General features: G+C 36.9%; 1 protein-coding gene across 1 annotated transcript in view; it reads right to left on the bottom strand.

Annotated features, from left to right (window-relative positions):
* Positions 1–2,659: 2,659 nt before the first annotated feature.
* Positions 2,660–21,931, bottom strand: part of LOC107089753 (capon-like protein) — a 35,304-nt gene continuing 16,032 nt past the window's right edge. Inside the window, exons 10-11 of the mRNA XM_015382704.1 lie at positions 19,636–19,948; positions 2,660–4,422 (exon numbers count right to left, since the gene is read on the bottom strand). Coding sequence (XP_015238190.1) covers positions 3,876–4,422; positions 19,636–19,948 — 860 coding nt within the window. The 3' untranslated portion in view covers positions 2,660–3,875. The remainder of the gene's footprint in view (positions 4,423–19,635; positions 19,949–21,931) is intronic.

Genomic DNA, 21,931 nt, shown 5'->3' with positions numbered 1-21,931 from the left:
TTGGAAAAACATCATGCTCGAAAACCTTCTACTGTTGCTCAATTTCATAAATTACAACAAAAGAGAAAATGCATGTGTATTTAGTACTGGATTATTTTCCATGTCAGGCACTTTGAATTGTTATGTTACATAATTATACTTAAAAAATAATCTTACCTTGCTCTCCACTGGAAGGCTCTTGCTGCTTTTGTCTGGATATGTTCTTTAACCTTACAAAATTAAGTTGTCTTTTAGATTTATTTTGTTTTTTTGGTCTGTCGTTTGTTGGATGATATGAGACATTTAAGTGTCAATAATAAAGCAAAAAGTTAAATACTTAATTTACAAATTGTGTAATGAAGAGAGGAAAATGTCAGCAAGATCCATGTTTTTTGTTTTTAACATTCACCATTTTTTGTCATCTTAGAGTTGGTATTTATTTTTTCTACTGCTTCTAGTTCATAAGGGAGAAATTACAGCTTTTAAACCTTTCGATTAAGGGATTTCCTATGTGCCTCATTTCAAATGAGTGCATCACACTGACGCCCCGAGGGCACAAGGCCATTCAGTTTCATATTAATGCCTTGCAAGAATGTGCTGCAAATGCATGTTGTCAGGCTGTTAGAAGGCAGGGGGAACAGCTCAGCTTTCAAAAAAAGCACTTCTGGAAAAGGTTCTATAGTCCAAATGGGTCTGGAAATAACCATGAGAAAAGCCTCTGTCTGAATTTTTAATGGCTTGGAAATAATAAAACGAGATCTTGCACACATTCTGTCAGAAAAACTGAAACAAAGATTTCCCTTCAGAGATTAAAGGTAAACAGCATTTTTTATTTTGTTACTTCAGCTGCTTTTTGTGAAACTTTACTACATGCAAACGCTTTGATGCTTTCAGCTCCATCCGTGTATCCAATGTGCTGAGGTTACAGGAAATTATAAAGAGGACTGTCAACAAAGCTGACTTGCAGAATGAAGTATTCGCACAGACAGGTAATTTCAGCAGCACAGTGGACGTAGGCGTCTTGCACAAAATATTAACCTGTCATCCTGCTAGCAGGGTAATGTAAAGTCCAGCCCAACCTTAAAGTTCCCTGAGAAAAAATACATGAAAAAAAGAGTAAAGCGCCATAGTTTTCAGCTACATCTCTTTATTGTTTTATTTTCAGGCCATGTTAGTGATATAAAACTCCTTGCTGAAAGTGACATTGGGAAAAGCCTCAATTTCTGGAGTAAAATAGCATTTTACATCTGCACCCATTACCTCCTTCACACCTCAGCTTGTTTACCTCCTGTCTCTGCCTCTTCCCCCCCCTGCATCTACCGGTACTCAGTGAAAAAAAGCATGCTTTAACTTCTATCATAAAAATACAGTAAAGAAAATGTTTAAACTGTCGATCTGATAATTATCAATATTTTCAAGTCTTTCTAATTTGAAATCCCCTGACCTCAAAACATAACAACAAAACGTAAAGAGCTTTTATGTATTTTTATCAAATTTTACAGCTTTATTAAATCGGGTTATTTAAGACGGGTTTATTAAGGCAGGTAATTAGAGCTTTGTAAAACAACGGTTTTGTTTGGTTATTTCTTTTTCCCAGTTTATTTAATCCACAAATTCTCAGAAATCTTCTTTTTTGCTTTCTATTCTATTGTTACAATGAAAGGAATTATATTTTCATAGCAAACAGGAATTTGCCCATATTCATTTTTTTTTTTTCCATACCAAAGTACGGTTCAACACAACAACAAAAAAAAACCCACACTGTATTTTTAACCTGGCTGAAAGAACACAACACAAAATCAAACTGGGATTTTTCTGAGAAATGTGGACATTCATGCTGAGGCAGCTAAAACTCCACCAGTAATCCTTCTAATCAAGCAATGCTATATGATTCCATATTATGCACTTAAAATAATAAGACAGTTTTTTTTATTTTATTTTAAATGTAGATTGTCTAATCCTATTGACAAAGCGTCTCTCTTACCTGCTTAATTCAAGAAAAAATGTACTTATTAAAAAAAAAATGTCTTACTTTGATTTCATTTTTTTTTGCAGTGAGAATAAAAACTGCAAGATAAAATATTAATGACCTATTAGACTGAAATCCAAATAAGAATGATTAAGAGTCATGAATCGTCATCGATACGGGAAGAAATTATATCCTGGTTTTATAGAAGTGTAATGTTTCCGTACTCAACTATATTTAATATAGCTTTGAATGGACCTTGAAGTTTAGCTAATTTTGCAACAGGTGAAAATTATAAGCTATTTAAAGTAACTTGAGATATGAAGTTTTCAGCTCTATACACTGTTTGACTCTTCTTGTTTAAGTATTAAAGGAAGCTGTTCCAACATTTGATTTTACATCTGATAGTCACACTGGAACACCATTGTCTCTTAAGATGGCAGCAAAAGTAACATTTTTTCTGTCCAGAAACCTCTTTTAAAGAGTAATTCATGTTTTTATTACATCAAAAGGATGCAGTACATCCTTTCCCCTCCTTAGAACTTGGAATTTGTTCCTCAACACTCACCTCCTTGGTCCCTCAGGTTGGCTGAACAGCAGCTCCTGCAGGTACTGAGACCTATAAGGAAGCTCTGAGGGGGGTAGGGCTGTTCATATGGTGATACAGTGATTAGCTTACCCTTAGCAATGTCTTCCACTGGACTTGGTTTCCAAGATGTTTTGCTTCCCATCCAGGAACCTTTTTCAGTTCAGAATGTCAGAATTAGTGTTCAAAGCTTAATATAGTAGCCCAGAAACTTGTTTTGCCTTAGAAAACATGCAAATTGAACTAGAAGAAAAGCTCCGCCCCTTAGGAATGGGGAGTCATTTTGGGTTTGTTAGCCTGCAATACCCGATACTGGGCTATGCCTCTAAAAGGGGATCTGTTAGGGACAATTGTTTGCTTGGCTGCCCAGGTGAGATATTTTGTCCCCTGCATGGTGGTGGGAGGTTTGAAATGATAGCGGGAAGGAATCAAATCCATCGCTGCAATGAAGGTTGTGGAGAGCTGAAACCTTTTTTGCAATGACTGTGACTTGGATGACTGAGAATGTTCCCGTGCAAAATACAATGTCAATTTTGCGGGTTTTTTAGATTCTTTAAAAGAGTTAATGAAACACATTGTTTGTGATATTATTGCTTTTAGTGTCAACAAAAAAGTAAAATTTAGAGTTTTTTTAAAGACGTATTGCTACATATGGTATAGATTCTTCGTAAGGCTAACGGGAGTTTCGTACCAGCCCTTGCCTAGACTCGACATTCACATATCCCACTTACTTCTGACAAAAAATAAAAAATGCAAACCTAATTAACCCATTCCCCAAGAACAACTAACTGACTTCTACCTCTGCTCTTCAATTTCACTGACTTCCTTGTACCTTTCTTCCCATCCATCATCCCATCAGGTGCTTTTTTAGGAGCTGAAGCTTTCCCCAACATCATTTCCATCTCTATGCTCTTGTGTCTTATTTCTTTTTGAACTTTTAAAAACATTATTCTTCCGCAGTTGTTTGCACCGAAGTGAACCATCATACAAAATAACAGCTTGATGTTTACAGCTAGCAAAAATAAATGTGTTTCATTTGTTAGTTTTAAATTTATACAGTGAATTCAGTACGACTTGAACAGTGCAACATATTGCTACATGTACTCTGCTTAACATTCTAGGCCCCTAAAAAGTAAATTAGATCTGCACTCTAATACAAAAATACTAAATCTATTCATTGGCTAATTACTGATACAACAACAGGCATTTTATCAACACGTAGGCTGTGTTACAGGTGAAATAAAAGACTTAAGGACCTGAAATGGACACCCAGTGCACAGAGAGTAGTGTCTAAAAGCAAGCCCTGCATCTTATATGTTGATTAAAGAACTGGATAAAGTCGTCCTAACTCCGCTGGGCCATACTGGTGTCCTCCTGGCTGATCTCAGGGAGCTCATCCTCAGAAAAGCTGATGTGAAGGCAGGTGTCATTCATGGGAGAGGAGATGCACAGCGGCTGATCGTAGCTGTCAGAGCGCGAGGCCATGGTGTTTGTTTCTGTCGACGACTCAGAGGACGAGGCAACTGCTTCCCCCTGCTCCTCCAGGGGACTTCCGCAGCCACTGGACGCTGTCAGAAACGTCCCGCGGTCGGCGAATAGGTCACAGTCATCGCGAAGGGGAGACAAGAGGGACTTGGTCTCTGAGCGGACGCCCGAGTCCTCGCTCGCCGAAGACGAGGAGGAGCTGCTGTCACCGTTGCTGAGGGAGTGGAAATCAGCAGGCGACAGGGAGCTGGGGGTGATGTCCGGAAAGGAGAAGCTGCTGCTGTTGCTCGGGGCTGCAGTGGTGGGCACAGCTGCCATCTCTGACCCAGGAGAGAATGTCCTACTGGATCTCTTACGGTGTGCAGAGGGTGGAGGAGGATCAAGTTTAGGTATAATCTGCTTGTACCTACAAGCAAAAGAAGAAAGAAACACTTCTGTTAATAAAATAAAAAAATACCTTCACTGTTTATCATAAAAAATTACAATTTAAGCCTAGATTTAGCTTCCTTATTTAGCCAATTCCCAGTTTGCATTGCTCCTCTGCTAAAAAGCCTCTAGCCCCTTTTACTCTCCATTACTCACATTATACCTCATTAACCTGGCCGCATAGAACATAAGCTGTTGCTACACAAGACTCTGACACTTTCTCTGGCTCTCCGTTGTTCAGGCTGTCAAGGAACTTATCTCCAGCCCACAGCTTCACTGTTGTGAAAATAGAAAGCCTCTGGGGAAGAACAAGAGCCAAAGCCTGGGGGATGTGGGTAAAGAAGCGAGGAGAAACAACACTCGCTGATTTCACCACAATAAGGCCTTGACAAGCACCAGTGCTCGCATCCACACACAATTATAGTTCTCCTCTTGGAAAAATGACTCCTGATAAGAGGCTCCGCTTCCTCTAAGAATCCTCCTGTTTAGTAAGGCGGCTAACTTTGTTCCCCTAAGAGATCCGGTCTTTGGTTGAGTTCATTTCTGAGTAATGAAGTTACACGACTAGAAGCCTTCGCTGTCTGCTTCTACAAGACGATAATGGGAACGTTTCAGTAATAACAGACTTGAAGAGCCAGGGAAATCCTCCTCAGAGGCATTTATAGTGTATTTCCTAAGCTGACGAGAAGAAGAGGAAGGAGAAGCCTAAATACCGAAAAGTTTTCGCAGCCGTTTTCGCACAGCATAAAGTAGCGACCAACTGTAAAATGGACGAACAAAAACCTGTGGTCTTCAAAATGTTTTGCAAATATGAAACTAAAAAGTGTGGCCTGCATTTGTTGCCAGTTCCCTCCAAATGATCCCTTTATATATAGCACCAGCTTTTGCTGCAATTTGTTTCTACAAACTTTACACACTTAGCAGCCATTTAGATGAGATGGATGTAGCAGTGAACAGTGATTCCTAACTCTTCACTTTTAGTCTCCATTGCTTTAAAGTCAGGGATGAATCATTCATACAGACATGCTTACAGTTTGAAATAAACTAGGAGTTGTCCAGCTCCAGTCCTCAAAGGTCCTACAAGTCCTACAACTTTTAAAAGCAACACTGTTCAAACACATCGCATTTAAAAGAACAGCTTATTTCTAAGGCCTGCAGAGCTTGAAGACCTGCTGTCTGTTCTGTCACAAATAAAACTCAAAAGAACAAAAAATGTTTTCAATTTAACAAATTTGAGCAAATATCGCAACAGTAAACACCTCTAATAGTTTTATATAGAGAAGCTCCAACATTTGCTTGCAAAGTGGTAATTGAGGTAGATACAGTAACAGCTAAGCTTCAACCAGTAGCTTTAGGACACAATGACGGTAATGTTGTAGGTTTAATTCTTCAGAGTAAGCTGCTTGGTAGTAACGTGGGTCAATACCTTCAGCAGTGTTGTTGGTGAACTATACTTATTTGCTGACTAAAAAGTGCCATTTTTGTCCCATAAGTGTGTACGAAACAATACAAGGCTTCAAACAAAGAGACTGTTTTTCTTGTATATAAATATTGAAAAGAAAATGCTCAAACTCCAGCTTTTATGGCTTATTAAAGCTATTTTTAATGGGTTTTTGCTATATTACTCAACTTTATTTTGTTCTCCAGTTTTGTTTCTTTTCTGTTAAAATAAAAACAGTTTCTACCTAACCTCACTAAAGCCCCTGTCACACCTTGACGATATGCCATCGTGCCTGACGTACAAAAAATCTGGCCAAAACGCTGGCAGTTGTTGGATAAGTTATGGGTACGATTTGTATGAGTTATGAGCACACTGAAACATGCTGGCATATGACGACATACGGCAAGTACATAGAGAAATCATGAGCATGCCAGCGCATACTCATACGTGGACCATAAGTTACAGGTAAGTGATATGTTCATTGACACACGTTAATTGTAAGTTACACATAAGCAGTGGAGTCTGGCTTATCCAAAACCTATGAGTAACATGTGCATAACTTATGCGTAACTTATTAAGAACTGATCTCCAATGCATATCAATGTATCTGACGTGTTCCAGACCACCACTGAACGTGTTTCTTACTTAGAGCTGCATTATAATGGCGTTTAGTGGAATCTTTTTCTTGTGCTTTTAATGCAGGCCGGGCACCACCGGGCGCATTGCTGCCCCCCTCAGGACAATGACTGGTATTGTATCATTTTTGATTTTTTTTGATTTTGATTTTGATATACTCTAATAATCCCAGAGGGAAATTACTTCTCTGCATTTAACCCATCCCCTTGGGGAGCAGTGAGCTGCCATTGTGAGGCGCCCGGGGAGCAGTGTGAGGTTAAGGGTCTTGCTCAGGGACCCAGGGTGGCAGTCTCATGGGCATTACATTGCTGTGCGTTATGCACAAGTTAGGCTGCCGTTGGATATAAGTTCTGGACTCGTTATGAGTACGCTATGTATATGCAGAAAATTGAAAAATAAATAAAAAGTTTGGCGTATGCCATCGTTTTAGAGGATTCTAGGACGTCAGGCATACGCTGGATAAATCCTGAAGGTGTGACAGGTTCAAGTCTACCTGGATCTGTGCAGGTAACCTCTATATTGATCCTCTGAAAGTTATAGTGCTAAAGTTAAGTCACCTGTTTTTGCAGCAGCAAGACTTTTATTTTTTTAATTTTTTTTTTTAGCAAATTTAATTTGTGGGGAAATAATCTTTATCAAACATACTCTAACATAATGATTGGTTCCATGAACACATCATAGAATATAAACATAAACAGATGTATTTAATGCATGCTTTACAGTAGGCTACTTGTTAAAGTTGATTAGAGAGTTAAAGAATGTTTGATTAGCAATTAAACATTGAGCTTCCTTTAGGTATAAATGTATTACCAACTCCTCATAGTTATAAAAACAAGAGAATATATTCCTCAAGTAAGGCAGATGAATGCTTGGAGTATAAAAATACGACAGGAAGCAAGCTTCTAGCCCAAATTCAGCCATATAAAAATAGTTTAAAATTCTAAAGCAGATATTTTAAATAAGATAATGCTACAGCAATAAGTATTTGATTCAGGGGTACTTATAACAAAGGAGGGTCCATGGTAATTATTTAATAGATTAAGCATAACATCTTTCCCCTTTTCTCTAATGCAGATATGAATTATTCTATCTTTGTAGATGAAAAATGTAAATCAATTTACTACAAGGTCTTTTCTTGCTCTGTTTATAATTAGCCTTTTCTTTATGGGCAGGATGGTTTTCAAACATTAACACAAACTGTGTTCCAAATGAACCTTGATGATATCCTCAGCTTTAGAGTTACTAATACTAATGGCATTTATTTTACGCTCATGCTTTATAATCATGTACAAAAGAACAAAGGCAAATTAAAATTAGCTCAGAGTGAGAAAGCCAGCTTTCAGGCGGAATAAAGCCTTTTATATTTTGAACATGTTTCGCAATCCATAATTATTTATCAAATTTTATGTATAAGTGCGCCTAAATCCTGAAAAATATTTTTCCCCCATGGGACTAAAATGCACATTGACAAAAAAATAACCACAGGAGGTATATCTAAAGTTACCTCATTATATTACAAAAATCCGTAAGTGAGACGTGAGAAGATCAAAAGGTGTAAAAGGATAATAAAATAACAACATCCTATAGAGATGGCTTTATATGCAGTATGCTTTAGAATAAAAAAAAATATATGTCTGAAACATATTAGAAGCTCTTCCACACTTAATTTTTAGTTTCTAAAAGAAAGCTAAATAAAATTAGGGCTGTAATTAAACCAATTATTTTGCAAATCGGTGGATCTGTTACAAATTTTTTGATTAATCGGATAGCCAAAGGTTCCTTAAAGAAGAATTTTTACGAAATGAAAACAAAACTTTTCAAATTGAGGAGTTTAGGACAGAGCATACTGACAGACGAAAACATTTTTTTAAAATCTTAAATGTAAAAAATGTTTATTTCTTTTCATACAATTACTGTTCTAAGTGGGTCGCTCTTTCAGCTAATGGAAAATTTTACAGTCTCTATTCTCTAGTTAACGATTAATCGATTACTAAATGAGTTGACGATTATTAAAATAATCGATTAATCACGATTCATCTGATTGTTTCAGCCCTAATCTTTGTTATAAAATATAGGTAAAACAAAATTAATTCTCGGCCAATATATCTGCCGAGGATGATTTTTAAATATAGGATCAATATAAATACATGGCAGAATGGATACATTAAGTTAATAGGATTAACCACACAAATATGAAGTTGAGTGAAATTGTTTCAGCCTATTGCAGCTTTAACTCTTTTAGTTACGGTTTTCCATAAGATTTGAGTGTTAACCTGAATTTATGAGCATCCTTTTAGAAGCCTATTTAAAAGGACAGACAATGATGGTAGGCAAAACCACGTTAGGATTTATTTAACGCACATATTTTATATCATAGTTCCTGTTTCAACAGGAAGCAGCCACCTCTGAATTTTCCAGATAGCCAGCAGAACGATTGCCCTAATATTTTGATAAAGTGAAGCATTAAAATTTCCTTTCACCAGAAATAAAAGGCTGACCCAAATTCCAGGAAAACAGTTCCTCGCTATGGTAAGGTACTGAGTTTGCCAATTTTATGTTTATTTTCTTTCCTTTTTAGTTGTAGTATTTGTGTTTCTGTTCACTTTATGCAGTTCAATGTATTCAAAGCCCAAAATAGTATTTCTGAAAAAGACAGTAAGGGATTTTTGCATGTTTTTAGGGGCAATTAAATAAGCACCACAGTTAAGTGCAAGAATACATACAACAAAACGTTGTGTGTTTCTTTAACACAGAGATTTAGAAACAACAGAGAAAAAAAAACCTTGTCAATAAAATTGTCTTTTAGATGTATTCATTATTATTATGATCTAAATTCTTAGATTGAAGCAAAGTGATTGAATAAAACCCAACTAAACTGTGTGTACATTTTAATAATACCCTTTCCTAGTGTGTTTTATAGATTAACAAAATTATATAATTTATCTAAACTGGCTATCAGGCTGGACAGAGTCTGAGGTTTAAATAACAGTGATCGGTGGCATTCCTTTCATTCCTTTCCATTTGCATGACAAGAAATAATGTTAACACAAGTGAAGTGTAGCTTTGAAGCTGTATGACAGTGCCTGCTCACAGCACTTTGTTATTTTACTTCTGATTCAATGAAATTTGACGTTCTTGATTTTAAACACGCTTTTTTAAATGAACAAAAAAAAAAAGGCGTTGTTACTGTCAGGTTTGCCTATTCTTCTATTGAGGAGGCTTGACTGCAAAGCTTAGCATGCATGTGACAAATACATTAGAAATCAGACCCCGAAATGTGAGAAGGTACAGGGTGCACATAAAAACATGCCTCTGACCGCTCTGACAGCGTTATAAGTTCAGCCCTAAGCCACTCTGATGAAAAAGCATTTCTGCTCCTCAAGCAGGTCCTGCAGAAGCAAAACACGTTGGAAAAATGAAGCTGCCGCATACTATATTTACTGATTATGCTAAGTTCGTTATTAATCTGCAGAGAAATTTCTGCATGCAAATGGAGGATCTTATGCATTAGTTAGAAAAAAAAAAATCTCTGGTGAACCCACACACAAGCCCACAGACGCCCACATCCACCACATGCCCAGTCCCATGCTCGTGCCACAGACACATGCTGTTTATGGTGAGTAATACTCACATAAAGGGAGGAGAAGGGGCAGAGAGGAAAAAGAAGGAGGGGGGGAAAGAGGAAGGAGGGGGCGGATGTAGTGGCAGAGAGAACCCCAGGCTCCTGGGGGAGAGGCAGCAAACGATGAGAGAAGGATGGGGACAGAGCGATGGGATGCAAGAGAGGTTTGAGGCAGCAGCTGCTGGCTGGGTGGGTGTTATGGGGGAGTTAGAGGAGGAGGAGGATGAGCAGAAGCGGGTCGTCACACCTGTACCAAAAAAAGGAAGCAGTTAGGCTACAGATGATCATGGAGCCAAGTGGGGGAGAAATGAACTTTAAGGCCAGTGATCGCCCAGCCATCTGTGACTTTAGAGCCTCTTTGTGTTGGACATTTAAAAACCCTGGCAGCAACTAGAAGGACACAGTGGGAGACAGGAATGTAATTAAGTAAGTGAGCAATGCTGCTGGTTTGGTTGGTATTTCACTCTAATATGAGTCCATGCCTTTAGCATTACATCACAGGGAAGGCTATCCAGTAAAGGCTGGGAATCTCCCCTGGTTTAATAAAACCGTTGAAATATCCCCACTGTGATCAGTTTGAGATTATCTGCTGGACCACAGAAAACTACAGTAGAATGCAGGAAAAGTGGAGCCAGAAAGCCGTTGCTCAGTTACATGCAGCTTTTGAAACTATAAAAAAAACAACCTCATCTTAAATTCAAACATAACAAAAGTCCTGCTGTTCTCAAACAGTAGATAGTTCCCAAATCCAACCACAGATTCCTTTCAGATGCTTTAAATAGAATTTATAAGCCATAACAAATATATTTGATTCTAGATTGACAGATTTAATTTATATTGCATATTAAAAGGCTGTGCTTCTTTATTTAAAACTGGGCTCATCTGTGCTTTGAGGCCAGGAAGAGGTTTGTTGCAGCCACATTCATGCCATTGTTTGGCGATGTAACATAATGCACTCATCAGCTCAGAGTCTGAGAGCTCTACTGCACATCAAGGAGCTCTGAGGTTCATCGTCGGCCTCAGAGCTCTTACACATTGCTGCGTTCTTTATGATCCTGTTTGTTTGTTCTCTTTGGCATCCACAGGCTTCAGTACCTGTATTTACTTATTTACAAATGTCTACTTGATCAGCTTCATCATTTCCAAATGCATATTTCTCAGAAATGTTCTGGCTCTTACCATCTTTTCTGTGCCTACCTGGTTTTATTGCCAGCTCCACTATTTAAGAAGGCTTTCAAGTTGTTGCTGCTTCTTGCTGCTTGGAAACTTTTACAAAAACTTTGTAGAATCTGAAGGAGCTGTTCTTAGAAAATACATGTAAATGATAAGGAAACTGGAACATCAGTATGTGGATGTTTTACACGATTTCTTCTTGTTCATATTGTAAAATGTTTAGCTTCCGTTTGCTTTTTTTTTTTCCAGGTTAACAATTGTGCATTTTTGTTTGTGTGCTGAATGTTGTGCCCTATTTTTTTCTGTTTTTTGTTATTGGCCAGGAAAGTGGAAGAGATTTTTAATCTCAGTGAAGCCTTTCCTTGTTAAAACACAGTGAAATAAAAATAAAATAAAATGTGGTAATTAAGTTCTTTAAGGCAGGGGTCTTCAACATTTTCCAGGCCAAGGACCCCCAAACAGATAGCAAGATGGGGCGGGGACCCCCTAATTAGATATATTATATGAAATAGTGTTATATCAAACTGGTCCTATAGTCACTCTATTACAGATGGAGTAACGTAACGGAAGTAATTTCTCCCTGGGATTATTAAAGTATTTCTGCTTCCTGGTTAATGGGACAGGTGTTGTGAATAAAACGGTTATCAGCTTAAAAGAGCTCCTGTGTGTCGCTGAATGTGTGCATTGATGACTGAAAGACATCTTCTGCCTCCATTTATCTATTTACTACATTGTGTTAACTTCATGTTAATGTGGGTTTAAAGACATTTCAATTAGTGGAAAAAAATTGCAGGGGGAATATGAAAAAAAAGTCTAATCAACTAAAACTTTCAAGACCCCCATGCAGTACCTCCGTGGACCTCCACTTTAAGGTAGCATAACAATTATTTTGAAATATGTCCCATCTGTTTCAAAATGCTGTATCTTTTATTTACAAATTGAGTTTAAACTCTGGCCTCTAATGCAGAATATTAAATTAATAAATGCTCCTTTATAGAAGAATAATCTCACACTGGATACATCTATAACAAAAAAACAAAAAAACATTGAATATTAAACAACGTTATAACAATTATACAATTCATTGGAAAAAGGGATGCATCTAAAAACTTCTGAATATTTTACAGTTTCCATAGACCACCATAGACCATTTGCTGGTGTTGGTCATACAGTAAAACTAGATTAGGAGGTGTTTGAGCACTTTATGGAGACACTGATTTTATTTTCATGTAGAAACTAAGGCCGTTTCAATGACGATTAAGTGGTTGTGCTTGGTTGGCCAGCAGTAAATCTGTGATGCAACATTGCAGATGATCCAAAAGTAACCCAAGCTTTCATTACCTCCTTACCATGCTGCTTTCATGCAGTGTTAATACAAAAAAAGCCTTAAAGAATTACTGAGCACAACATAACAAAAATACTTTGCAGATACTTGCTATTTCTGTTCATAAAATTTTCCAATTGATTTTATAAGATTCTCTAATTTTCTGAGACAATGAATTTCAGTTAGTACTTCCAGTAACTGAAAGGCTTGAAATATTTCACACTATGTGTAACAGTATAATAGACAGCAACGGCCGACAAGAGATGCTTCTTTTTTAGTGTATTTGTAGTTTTGGTTAATATTTTAATTTATTGGGTTTGGGGGCAAAAAAAAAGTTCTACATCAGAAGTTTTGTTTTTTTTTTCAAAGAAGAAAATCAGATATAATTGCTGTCAGCTTTACCTCCTCATTTATTTATATCTCCCTGTGATTAGTTTTTAATACTGTTTTAAATTATAATCTATAAGAATTAGTGTTTCCAGGGGGAATCATTTTGGTGTGACAAAGATGCCAATTTCTGCAGAATTGTAAGTGATGTGTACATACTCTCTAGTCACGGCAGTAAGAAAGCAAGACAAACAGTCCAGAGGGGTTCCGATGTTAAAGCATAGTAGATGATCTGTCATACAGTGGGCTCTAGAAAACCTATAGTAGAGAGGTGGTGCAAATGTTAATGTTAATCAGCAGAGGTGTAAACAAGAGTGGCTGTGACTGATTTTCAAACTGCACAAAGGATCAGGGGTAACAATTTAGTGGGATAACGTTTGTGTAAATATTTAAACATATCTTTAGTAACAACAACGGCTTAAGTTTGAGTTTGGCATCTAGGCTACAGTCTCTGCTCCTTGGCCATTCTGCTCACATGTGGGGTGATGGGAGCATTTCTGCCCCCCTGAACCTGTCTTCCTTCCCTTTGAGAGTGAGGAGAAGTTGTCTGACCTCAACCCTCAAGAGGGTGCATGCAGGGGGAGTGGGTGTCTGCTAAGGGAAGGCGGTAGAGAAACAAGGAGCAGCAGACAAGCAGCACGTAGCAACACACAGTAAGCAGAGCGCAGTTTTATCTCCTGAGTAAAAGATCACATATTAAGCAGCAGAACCTCTAACCTAACTCACAAGCTGCTTCCTATAGGCTTCATTTGACCATCATTTCTCAAACTTCATGCTTGTTCCGATTATGGCTGCAACTGACGATTATTAAGCAAATCAATTAATCTGTAGATAATTTTATTGATTAATTGATTAATAACTAGATAGAAAACAATTCCTTGAAGACTTTTTACAAAATTAAACTATGAAAACTTTTCCTCATGAGGTTCTGGATAGAGCATATTGACATTGATATTTTTTTTAATCATAAATGCAAAGTTTTAATATATTTTTTTACAACCTTGGCAAAAATATTAATCAAAGTGGGTTGTTCTGTCAACTTAAGGGATGTTTTAGAGTCTCTATACCCCAGTTAACGATTAACTGATTACTAAATTAGTTGACAATTATTTAACTAATCGATTAATCACGATTAATTGTTTCAGCCCAATACAATAATTTCTCCAGTTTGAAAGTATCCTTACTTATGCTCAGATGTTTTAAATTGTTATACTTATGCAAAACTAACAGTTGTCCTAATGCTGAGGAGAGGCTCCTGTCCTGCTTCTTGCAGGGTTGTAATTAAATTTTTATTCACAAATGGAAACTTGCAGCACCACTGGTAGGACCCCTAAACTAGAGGCGTTTCAGGCTTTTCACAGTGGGGAAACCGTTTATTTTTGGACTAATTAAATGTTGCTAAAAAGTCAATGAAGAGACCGGAGTAGAAAAAGTGCTAAAGAAGCTGCAATGGGTCCCCCTGCGGTGTCTGAAGTCGAAATTACTCAGAAGCGCAGCGTGTTTATCTCCTCTGCTCAATAAAAGCGGAACAATGCAGGCAATCGAGAGTGGAGTGTGAAAGCTTTCAGATCGGAAAAGAGCCAAAAGGAGCTCTAGATAACAGCAGGTAATATACAAGGAAAGGTGATGTGTGTGATTCTAAAAACATGTGTTGCATTCTCCTTTTTAAACCAAGCTTTTGTTTTACTTTCAAAAAAATAAAAATGAGAGGAAGTGGGATAGAGGCAGCAGGTGGTGATTCCTATCAGATAGGAGAAGGTGGGTTTTGATTCTGCGAGGGATTTATAACACCTTTGCTTTATTCTGAATGTACGTGGGTGATCAGGGAACCCAGCAGAGAGCTAGAAAACTTCTACATATTGATCTTCTATAAAGCTCAACAAAGCCGGAGTCAAATATTATTCTTAACAGACCCTCCAGCTCCCCAGACGATCATTTTAGTCTTACAATAAGTCCAAAGGCACAGCTGCAAGCTTCCTGTTTGACAGTATCTATTTCTGAGCGAGCTCCACATAACAGTGTGTAAATCTAGCTGACAGCACCAGCTCTGCCTAAACGCCAGGAAGCATCATCCATTACATCCCCATCAAATCCATGCAATTGGGTTATAGGCCGAGGAGATATGCTGGTGTAGCTCTGGCCCTGATGTTAAAGATGAAGGGCTAAAACAATAGTGACAGAGTGGAAGGGAATATTGCAGATAATTTCAGGAAATGTGATTGTGAAGCGTACACCACTGATGGAGCTATGGGGGCGAAAAGCAGTCCTTATCGGACATGAAGAACTCATTTGTGATAAAAAATTGCTCAGGGTTTCTCTGTACTCGTACGGTGAGCTGGGCAGCATGTGCGTTCGTCTTTGTTGAGTGTGGGCAGGGTGCAGTTTTTAGCTCCGCAGCTTAAAAGATTTCAAATTTTAGTCAGACCGTCACTTCATTTGAAAAATTGGGATATTAGAGGATCTCTGGGAAGGGCCGACATTTATCACAGGAAGGCGTAATCCTCAGAGAATATCCTGAGTGGAGTCACCTTCCGACATAGTGGAGATTCTGCCTACAGTCTACTACAACATCCTTATATGACATTACCTTGCCACATATAACTCCTCCATCTGTTGCGTAAAGCATGACTCACTACATGCTAGGCTATAGCAGTTAGAAACTAAACGTATGTGTAGTTAGGATCAAGTGTACTTAAAAAAACTAAAATAAATCCCCTCTGATTGGCTCGACAAGCGAATATTAAGCCAAATCTTTTCATTTTTCGATAAAATCTTGTGTCAAAGCCTAAAAGTGTGAGTTAACAAAAAAACAGAACGCCTTCTTCCTCATGTTGGCTGCTTCCCCTACATGGTTTTTAACTATTTAAAATTTGAGATTTTGAGTATGAACAATTTTGCACCTTTCTGCAAAGCTGCTGGTTTTATAGCAGAGCAAACTGAAGGTGTGAATTAAAGTGCCTGGGTTAGACTTCTAACACAACACTAATGTAGTCTCTGCCCAGAAGCAGCTGAGTATAAAATTTGTGCTTTGGATTGAAGATGCTTTGCAGCCACAATAGAAGGTCTGATCACCCAGTTGAACAGGGAATTTGACAAAACTGTGCAGTGATATACAGTATTTCTTGCCAAACATTGAATAAGCAGCACTAAAATGTCCAAAGATGGAGCTGCTCACAGGACATCAGCTGCATACATTTTATCCTGCAGCAGTAAAGCTTGAAAACAGAACAAAATAGCAGAGATATGTTAAATATTTTCTGCCTTGTATCATAAGTGTGAGACTCTACACTGTTCCCATTAAGGTCCACTCCATGGGGTGCTAAGTATCAATAAGGGATTTATTAGGAATTTGAGAACGACCAGAAATAGCCCAGATAGGTCAGCTTTACAGGTTTATGAGAGAACTGTTTTTAACAAGGTTTATGTCCACCAAATACTCTAGATGTGAAAGCATTTATAAGCCACACATGACTGTTTATATTTTTCAACTTGGGAGAACAAGAGAGTATGGCGATATTTCAAAATGGAAGGCAATAGTAAAATCAAAGATTAACGGGAAGTCAGGACTGACTGCTTTGCTTGATGCAGGGGAGAGGTCAGACCGGTGAGAGCAGAGACTAGAGTGTTAGTCTGCCAGTTCGCAGGACATAAAAAATCAGGCTGTAAACAGTAATCCACTGGGGGAATCAAGAAAACAAAAGAAAATGAAAGCAATAAAATATGTGGTGCGGTGGTGGTGGTGGGGGGGGGCAGTCTGACTGCAGCAGAGGTGATGCAAAGAATTCAGAAATGAGAGCAGAGAAACATTGAATGCTGCTTACATTTCACCAAACATTTTTCTACTTGTCACTGCAACACATTCTTCTACTTCTAAAAGGTCACTAAAGTTCAGGTAGAACTTAGGTCATCCATAATATTTCTTTTACCAATGCAAACTGAGGATAAGCATGTTAAGGCCAAATATAAAATAGATAAAAAAGAAGAAAAAATATTAATTTTAATTAGTAAAACATATGATTGCTTTAAGGATTTTGCAAGATTCAACAGATTTTGTAAGAGTAAATAGGAAAAATGGTCAAATACAGGAAGGGGACGATTAGCAGTATGTTACATATTTTAGAAAAAAAACAGAAAAAAATGGCTTCCCACTTACAGATACATACTGTAACTACTGCTCCCTCTGCAAAGGATTTAAAAAAAATGCTTTTTGCCTTTTCTAATTCAGACTCACTTGCTGTCACAGCATGGAAGTCTCAGATCAACTCACAGAGATAATATATGTAATAACAGTTTGTATATAGCAACACGCATAGCTCTACTAAGTCAGTGTATGTGGTCATTTCATGTATATGTGCCTTTAAAACAATGTTACTACGCTGGCTTGTCTACAGAGAACTTTCTGAGTAGAACAAACTCTGGGAGTGAGAATGAGATTAAAGAAAACAGAATATTAAAAGAAAACTGTTGTTTAGAGGATGTCTCGGATTTTATTTTATAAATGTTTTTTAAGAGGATTTAAAGCTTTTTAAATTTACTTAATTTATGGTATGTGTCACATTTTATATCCACCTTTTACAAGGTACAAAACTTAAGGTATGTCAAGTGCAATACAAAAGGAAACAAATGTTCTTATACCCGTTAAAAGCTAAACTAATTTATTATTGATGACTTTCTGAATAAACAGATAATATCTCTTGTGAAATGTGCTTTAAAACCTTTTTTAGAGAAGGTATTAGCTAATAAAAACGTAGACAGGACCAGGAGTTAAAGCTGATTGAGTTACAGCGTTTTTTCTCACGTCTTCTTCTCTCACAGGCTGCTTTGATTCCTGCTTCTGACCTCAAATCTCATCCCCATTTTGTTCGTCTAACTCAAACCTTTTTTGTCCCAAATAATCCCTTGATTACGCTTGCTCTTTCATTAGCTGCAGGCCCTTTCTGCCAAGCTGAGCTGCTCTCCAGCAATAACAGAATAAGCCACAGGATGTTCACGTCAGCGTTGCCTGGTTACCCAGAACACAAACTGACACCTTCAACACGTTTGTATAGCTAAACGTATACATTTGGACATTAAACATATCAACACCAGGCTGATGCTCCTTATGTGTTTGGGTTAAATTGAAGCCAAGTCAGTATGTGCTTATCTTAGTACAAACAGGGATCTGGAGAGGAAAATGGTTGATCTGGTTCCATCCAAAGGTCACAGAGTTCAGATTCCAGAATCAAGCACTGACTGGGTTAGGCCTTCAGGTAATCTTTTACACTACACTATTAAAAAGAAAAAAAATATCCAACTATATTTTATGATAACAACTTTCTGTGTCTGATTTCACAGTAGATGCTGAAAATAATATGAAATCACTGGATCGACACTAAGAAGATGGTTCAGGGTGATTTGTCTGCTTTAATAAAAACAGCCAGCTAAACAGTTAATTAGGAATTCTGAAGCATTTTCATCTAATCTGATTAACCTTTTTACTATGGCAGCAACTGATGATCATTTTGCAAATTGATTAATTTGCGGATTCTTTAATAATCGGATGGCCAAAGCTTGCTTAAAGAAGACTTTTTACGAAATTAAACCAGGTGAAACTAAAACTTTTCCACTAGAAGAGTTTTGGATGCAGCATATTGATGGACAAAAAGTTTTTTTTTTTTATCTGTAATTCCAAATATTTATTTATATATATATTTTGCATTTTGGTAAAATTACTGCTCTAAGTGGGTTACTCAGTCAGCTAAAGGCACATTTTAAAATATCTATACTCCAGTTAATGATTCATCAATCACTAAATTAGTTGACGATTTTTATTTTAATAATCGATTAATCTGGATTAATCTGATTAATTGTTTCAGCACTTATTTCTATGTAGATGATAATACAACCCTTTAAGCTGCAAGATGTTCAATTATCCCTTTGCAAAAAAGAAAACAAAACAAAAGAGATGCATGATTTGTGCTAAAATCAGATCAGGTTAATATCGGAATCCCATTGGAAATGAAAAAGTTATATCAGGACAAAACCTGAAGAGATGCTAAAGTGAAGAAAAAGACAAGTATAAAAACTCTTTCCTCTGATTATGCTGGTACTTACTTGGTTACATTGATGTTTAAAAATGAACATTTAATTGATTTTTTTCTCATTGATATAAAGTTGTAATTTTTTGCTTTAACTACCTTCAATATCCGTGTTATATGCAAAACACAGTAGTTATATGAATACATGCTATACAAAGTGCATAAAGAGTGATTTTGATTTTGTAAATTATGCTGAAGTGATTACGCATTTTCTCTTTGTTAACTTGTTACACAGCATCTTGATATTTCTCTGAAGGGGAAACAATAAGAGTAAAACCACAGAAAAAAGTTATGGTATGCACAGAATGCAGTAGCTGTATGGAATAATAGTTGCATAACACCTACCAGTAATATATATGGAGTATGGAAGTAGGCTTTTGTAAGATTAAACTATATTTTAATCAGTTTAACAAACTAAACCACTTTTTGGGACGCTTCGTTTTTCCTGCTTTCTTCACAGCTATCTATCCATAATGAAACAATACAAAGCAGCATGGACCTGCGTATTCTCAGCATGACATCAGCAGACTTACTTTTCATCCACGTTTGCAGAGTTTCTAGATGAGAACTGGACGACCTCGCTGTTGGAGCCCTCCTTGTTTTCCACTGTGCCATTGGCTCTGATGAAGGGGTCCTGCTCAGTTAGCGGGGCTGCTGGTTTACTGTTGTTCTCCAGGTTCAGCAGGTTCAGGTAGGACTCTGCACACTCCCCTTGGCTGGGGTAGAGGGGCCATGCAGGAGCGGAGGTGATGAGCTGGTCCAAGGCCTGATTGTACTGGTTTTTCAGATTTAAGGATAATGATTTTTCTGAAGTAAAGATTGAACTGGGTGCCGTCTGTGGAGCATCTGGAAGAGACAGAGAGGATAGTAGAAAAAAAGAAAACCAAAAGCTAGATTTTCTTTATGATTTGATGACTCAGCACAAAGGAGAACCTGTCATTGCCCCCACCACCCACCCCAATCATGTCATTTTTTATCAGAAGGGAAAAAAATGATTAATAAAAGCATGAAACACGATGTGACAAATTATAGGACGTGTAGACAAAAGGGAAAACTCAGTATGTGTTTATTTATCACCACTAAAGGAAAATCACACATTTTTTCTACCTATCTTAAATACAGATGACTAAAAATTATTGTAAGGACCAGAAAATACCTGTTTTTCATTCAAACAGAACTCTCACTGAGAGCCTCTAAGCGTGGGATAATGCAGACAGAAGGCAGTTAAAAATGAACTCAGCACAGTTTGAAATGTGAAAGAATGTGTGTGAAACTCTTGGGCTATAAAACAAAGGCAAGTTGAGGAACAGTTTTTACATTCAAATATTACAGCTTAAAAAACAGCAATACTCTTGAAGGAATCTCATTTTTTCAATATGCCTCAAATGAATACACCATTTTGATCTGGATGGCATGAGGATGACCTAAGCCTTAGTCTAATTTGTGTTTAGTGATAATTAGTCAAAGTCATCCTGCTGACATCCAACTAAAGCCCTTGCTTCTGTGCTCTGAAATTAAAGCGTCTCTGTTGCTATTATGGTTTAACATCAACCATAATCATTATGTGCAAAGAATTAGAGACAACCACAGCCTTGATGTCACAGTATTGAAACATATCGGTGTGAACGATTCCATGAATGTATCAGACATGAGCAATGGACACACTGTGGCAGCTGTCTGCTGTTGTTTACAATCCTTCTGATTGGTTGCTTATTTTTAAAGAATAGCTAAGTTTCTATTATAAAAGTTATGCAAAGTTTTACAGTCAGTATCAATTATTTTGAAATTTGTTTTCCATTCAAAATACTATTTATTCTAGTTTATAGACCACCAAGAACACATCATAATAGACCATCCACAAATGTTTCAGTGCTGCCATGTTCTACTTTACTTTGCATCATATTGAAACCCCTAAAAAAATTTCACAATTCCTTCTGTTGGGACTTTATATGATAGACGCTATATATATATGTATATATATATCTATATAGATATATCTATAAATCTATATATATATATATATAGATATATATATATATATATATCTATATCTATATATATATATATATATAGATATATATATATATATATATATACATACTTCTCATAAATATTGTAAAGCTTTTAACGAAAGACTGTAGAATAGTTTATTTCTCTTTAATGACACTTCTGAGATCTATCTTTAAAAGCTTTGCCTATTTTTCTTTGTAAAAGATCTTCTAGTCAGACAGACTGCCATCTGTAAACAGTGTTATAAGTTTTGCCCTAGATTCTTAAGTCTTCTATTTAATTTGGTTATTTTATCACAGAATTTGCTTTGCTTTAAACCATTAAAATGTAGCTTTAGCTTGATGTTCAGGGCTGTTCTCATCCTGCAAAGCGAATCTCCAACCTAACCAAAGGCCTTTCAAGCCCCGTTGAGGAGAAACATTCCCACAGCATGATGCTGCCGCTATCTTGTTCCATTTGAGGAGACTTTTGAGAATTATGTGCAGTATTAATTAAATAATTAGTATGAAGACCAAAAAGGTCAGTTATGGTGTCTACCTTTCTGATGATAACCTTAAAGAATTCATATAAATTATTTAAATGGTGGTTTTCCTGATGTAACTGCTAAGTACAGAAAAGCCCAAATTGTGGAGTGGATGATAGTTGTCATATAACATGTATGCATAATTTTACTTTAGTATTTTTTCATATTTACTGCAGTATTTTGTTGTTAATTAAATATAATTTAAACTCAACATATTTAAACAACGACCTGCGTTGTTTCATTTTTGATATCCAATCCTTTGCAATTTACCAAGTGGAAATTATTGCTTCTTTCCA

Source organism: Cyprinodon variegatus, unplaced genomic scaffold (genome assembly GCF_000732505.1).
Source record: "Cyprinodon variegatus isolate N-32 unplaced genomic scaffold, C_variegatus-1.0 Scaffold264, whole genome shotgun sequence".
Taxonomy (NCBI): domain Eukaryota; kingdom Metazoa; phylum Chordata; class Actinopteri; order Cyprinodontiformes; family Cyprinodontidae; genus Cyprinodon; species Cyprinodon variegatus.
This window is presented reverse-complemented; position numbering and strand designations above follow the sequence as displayed.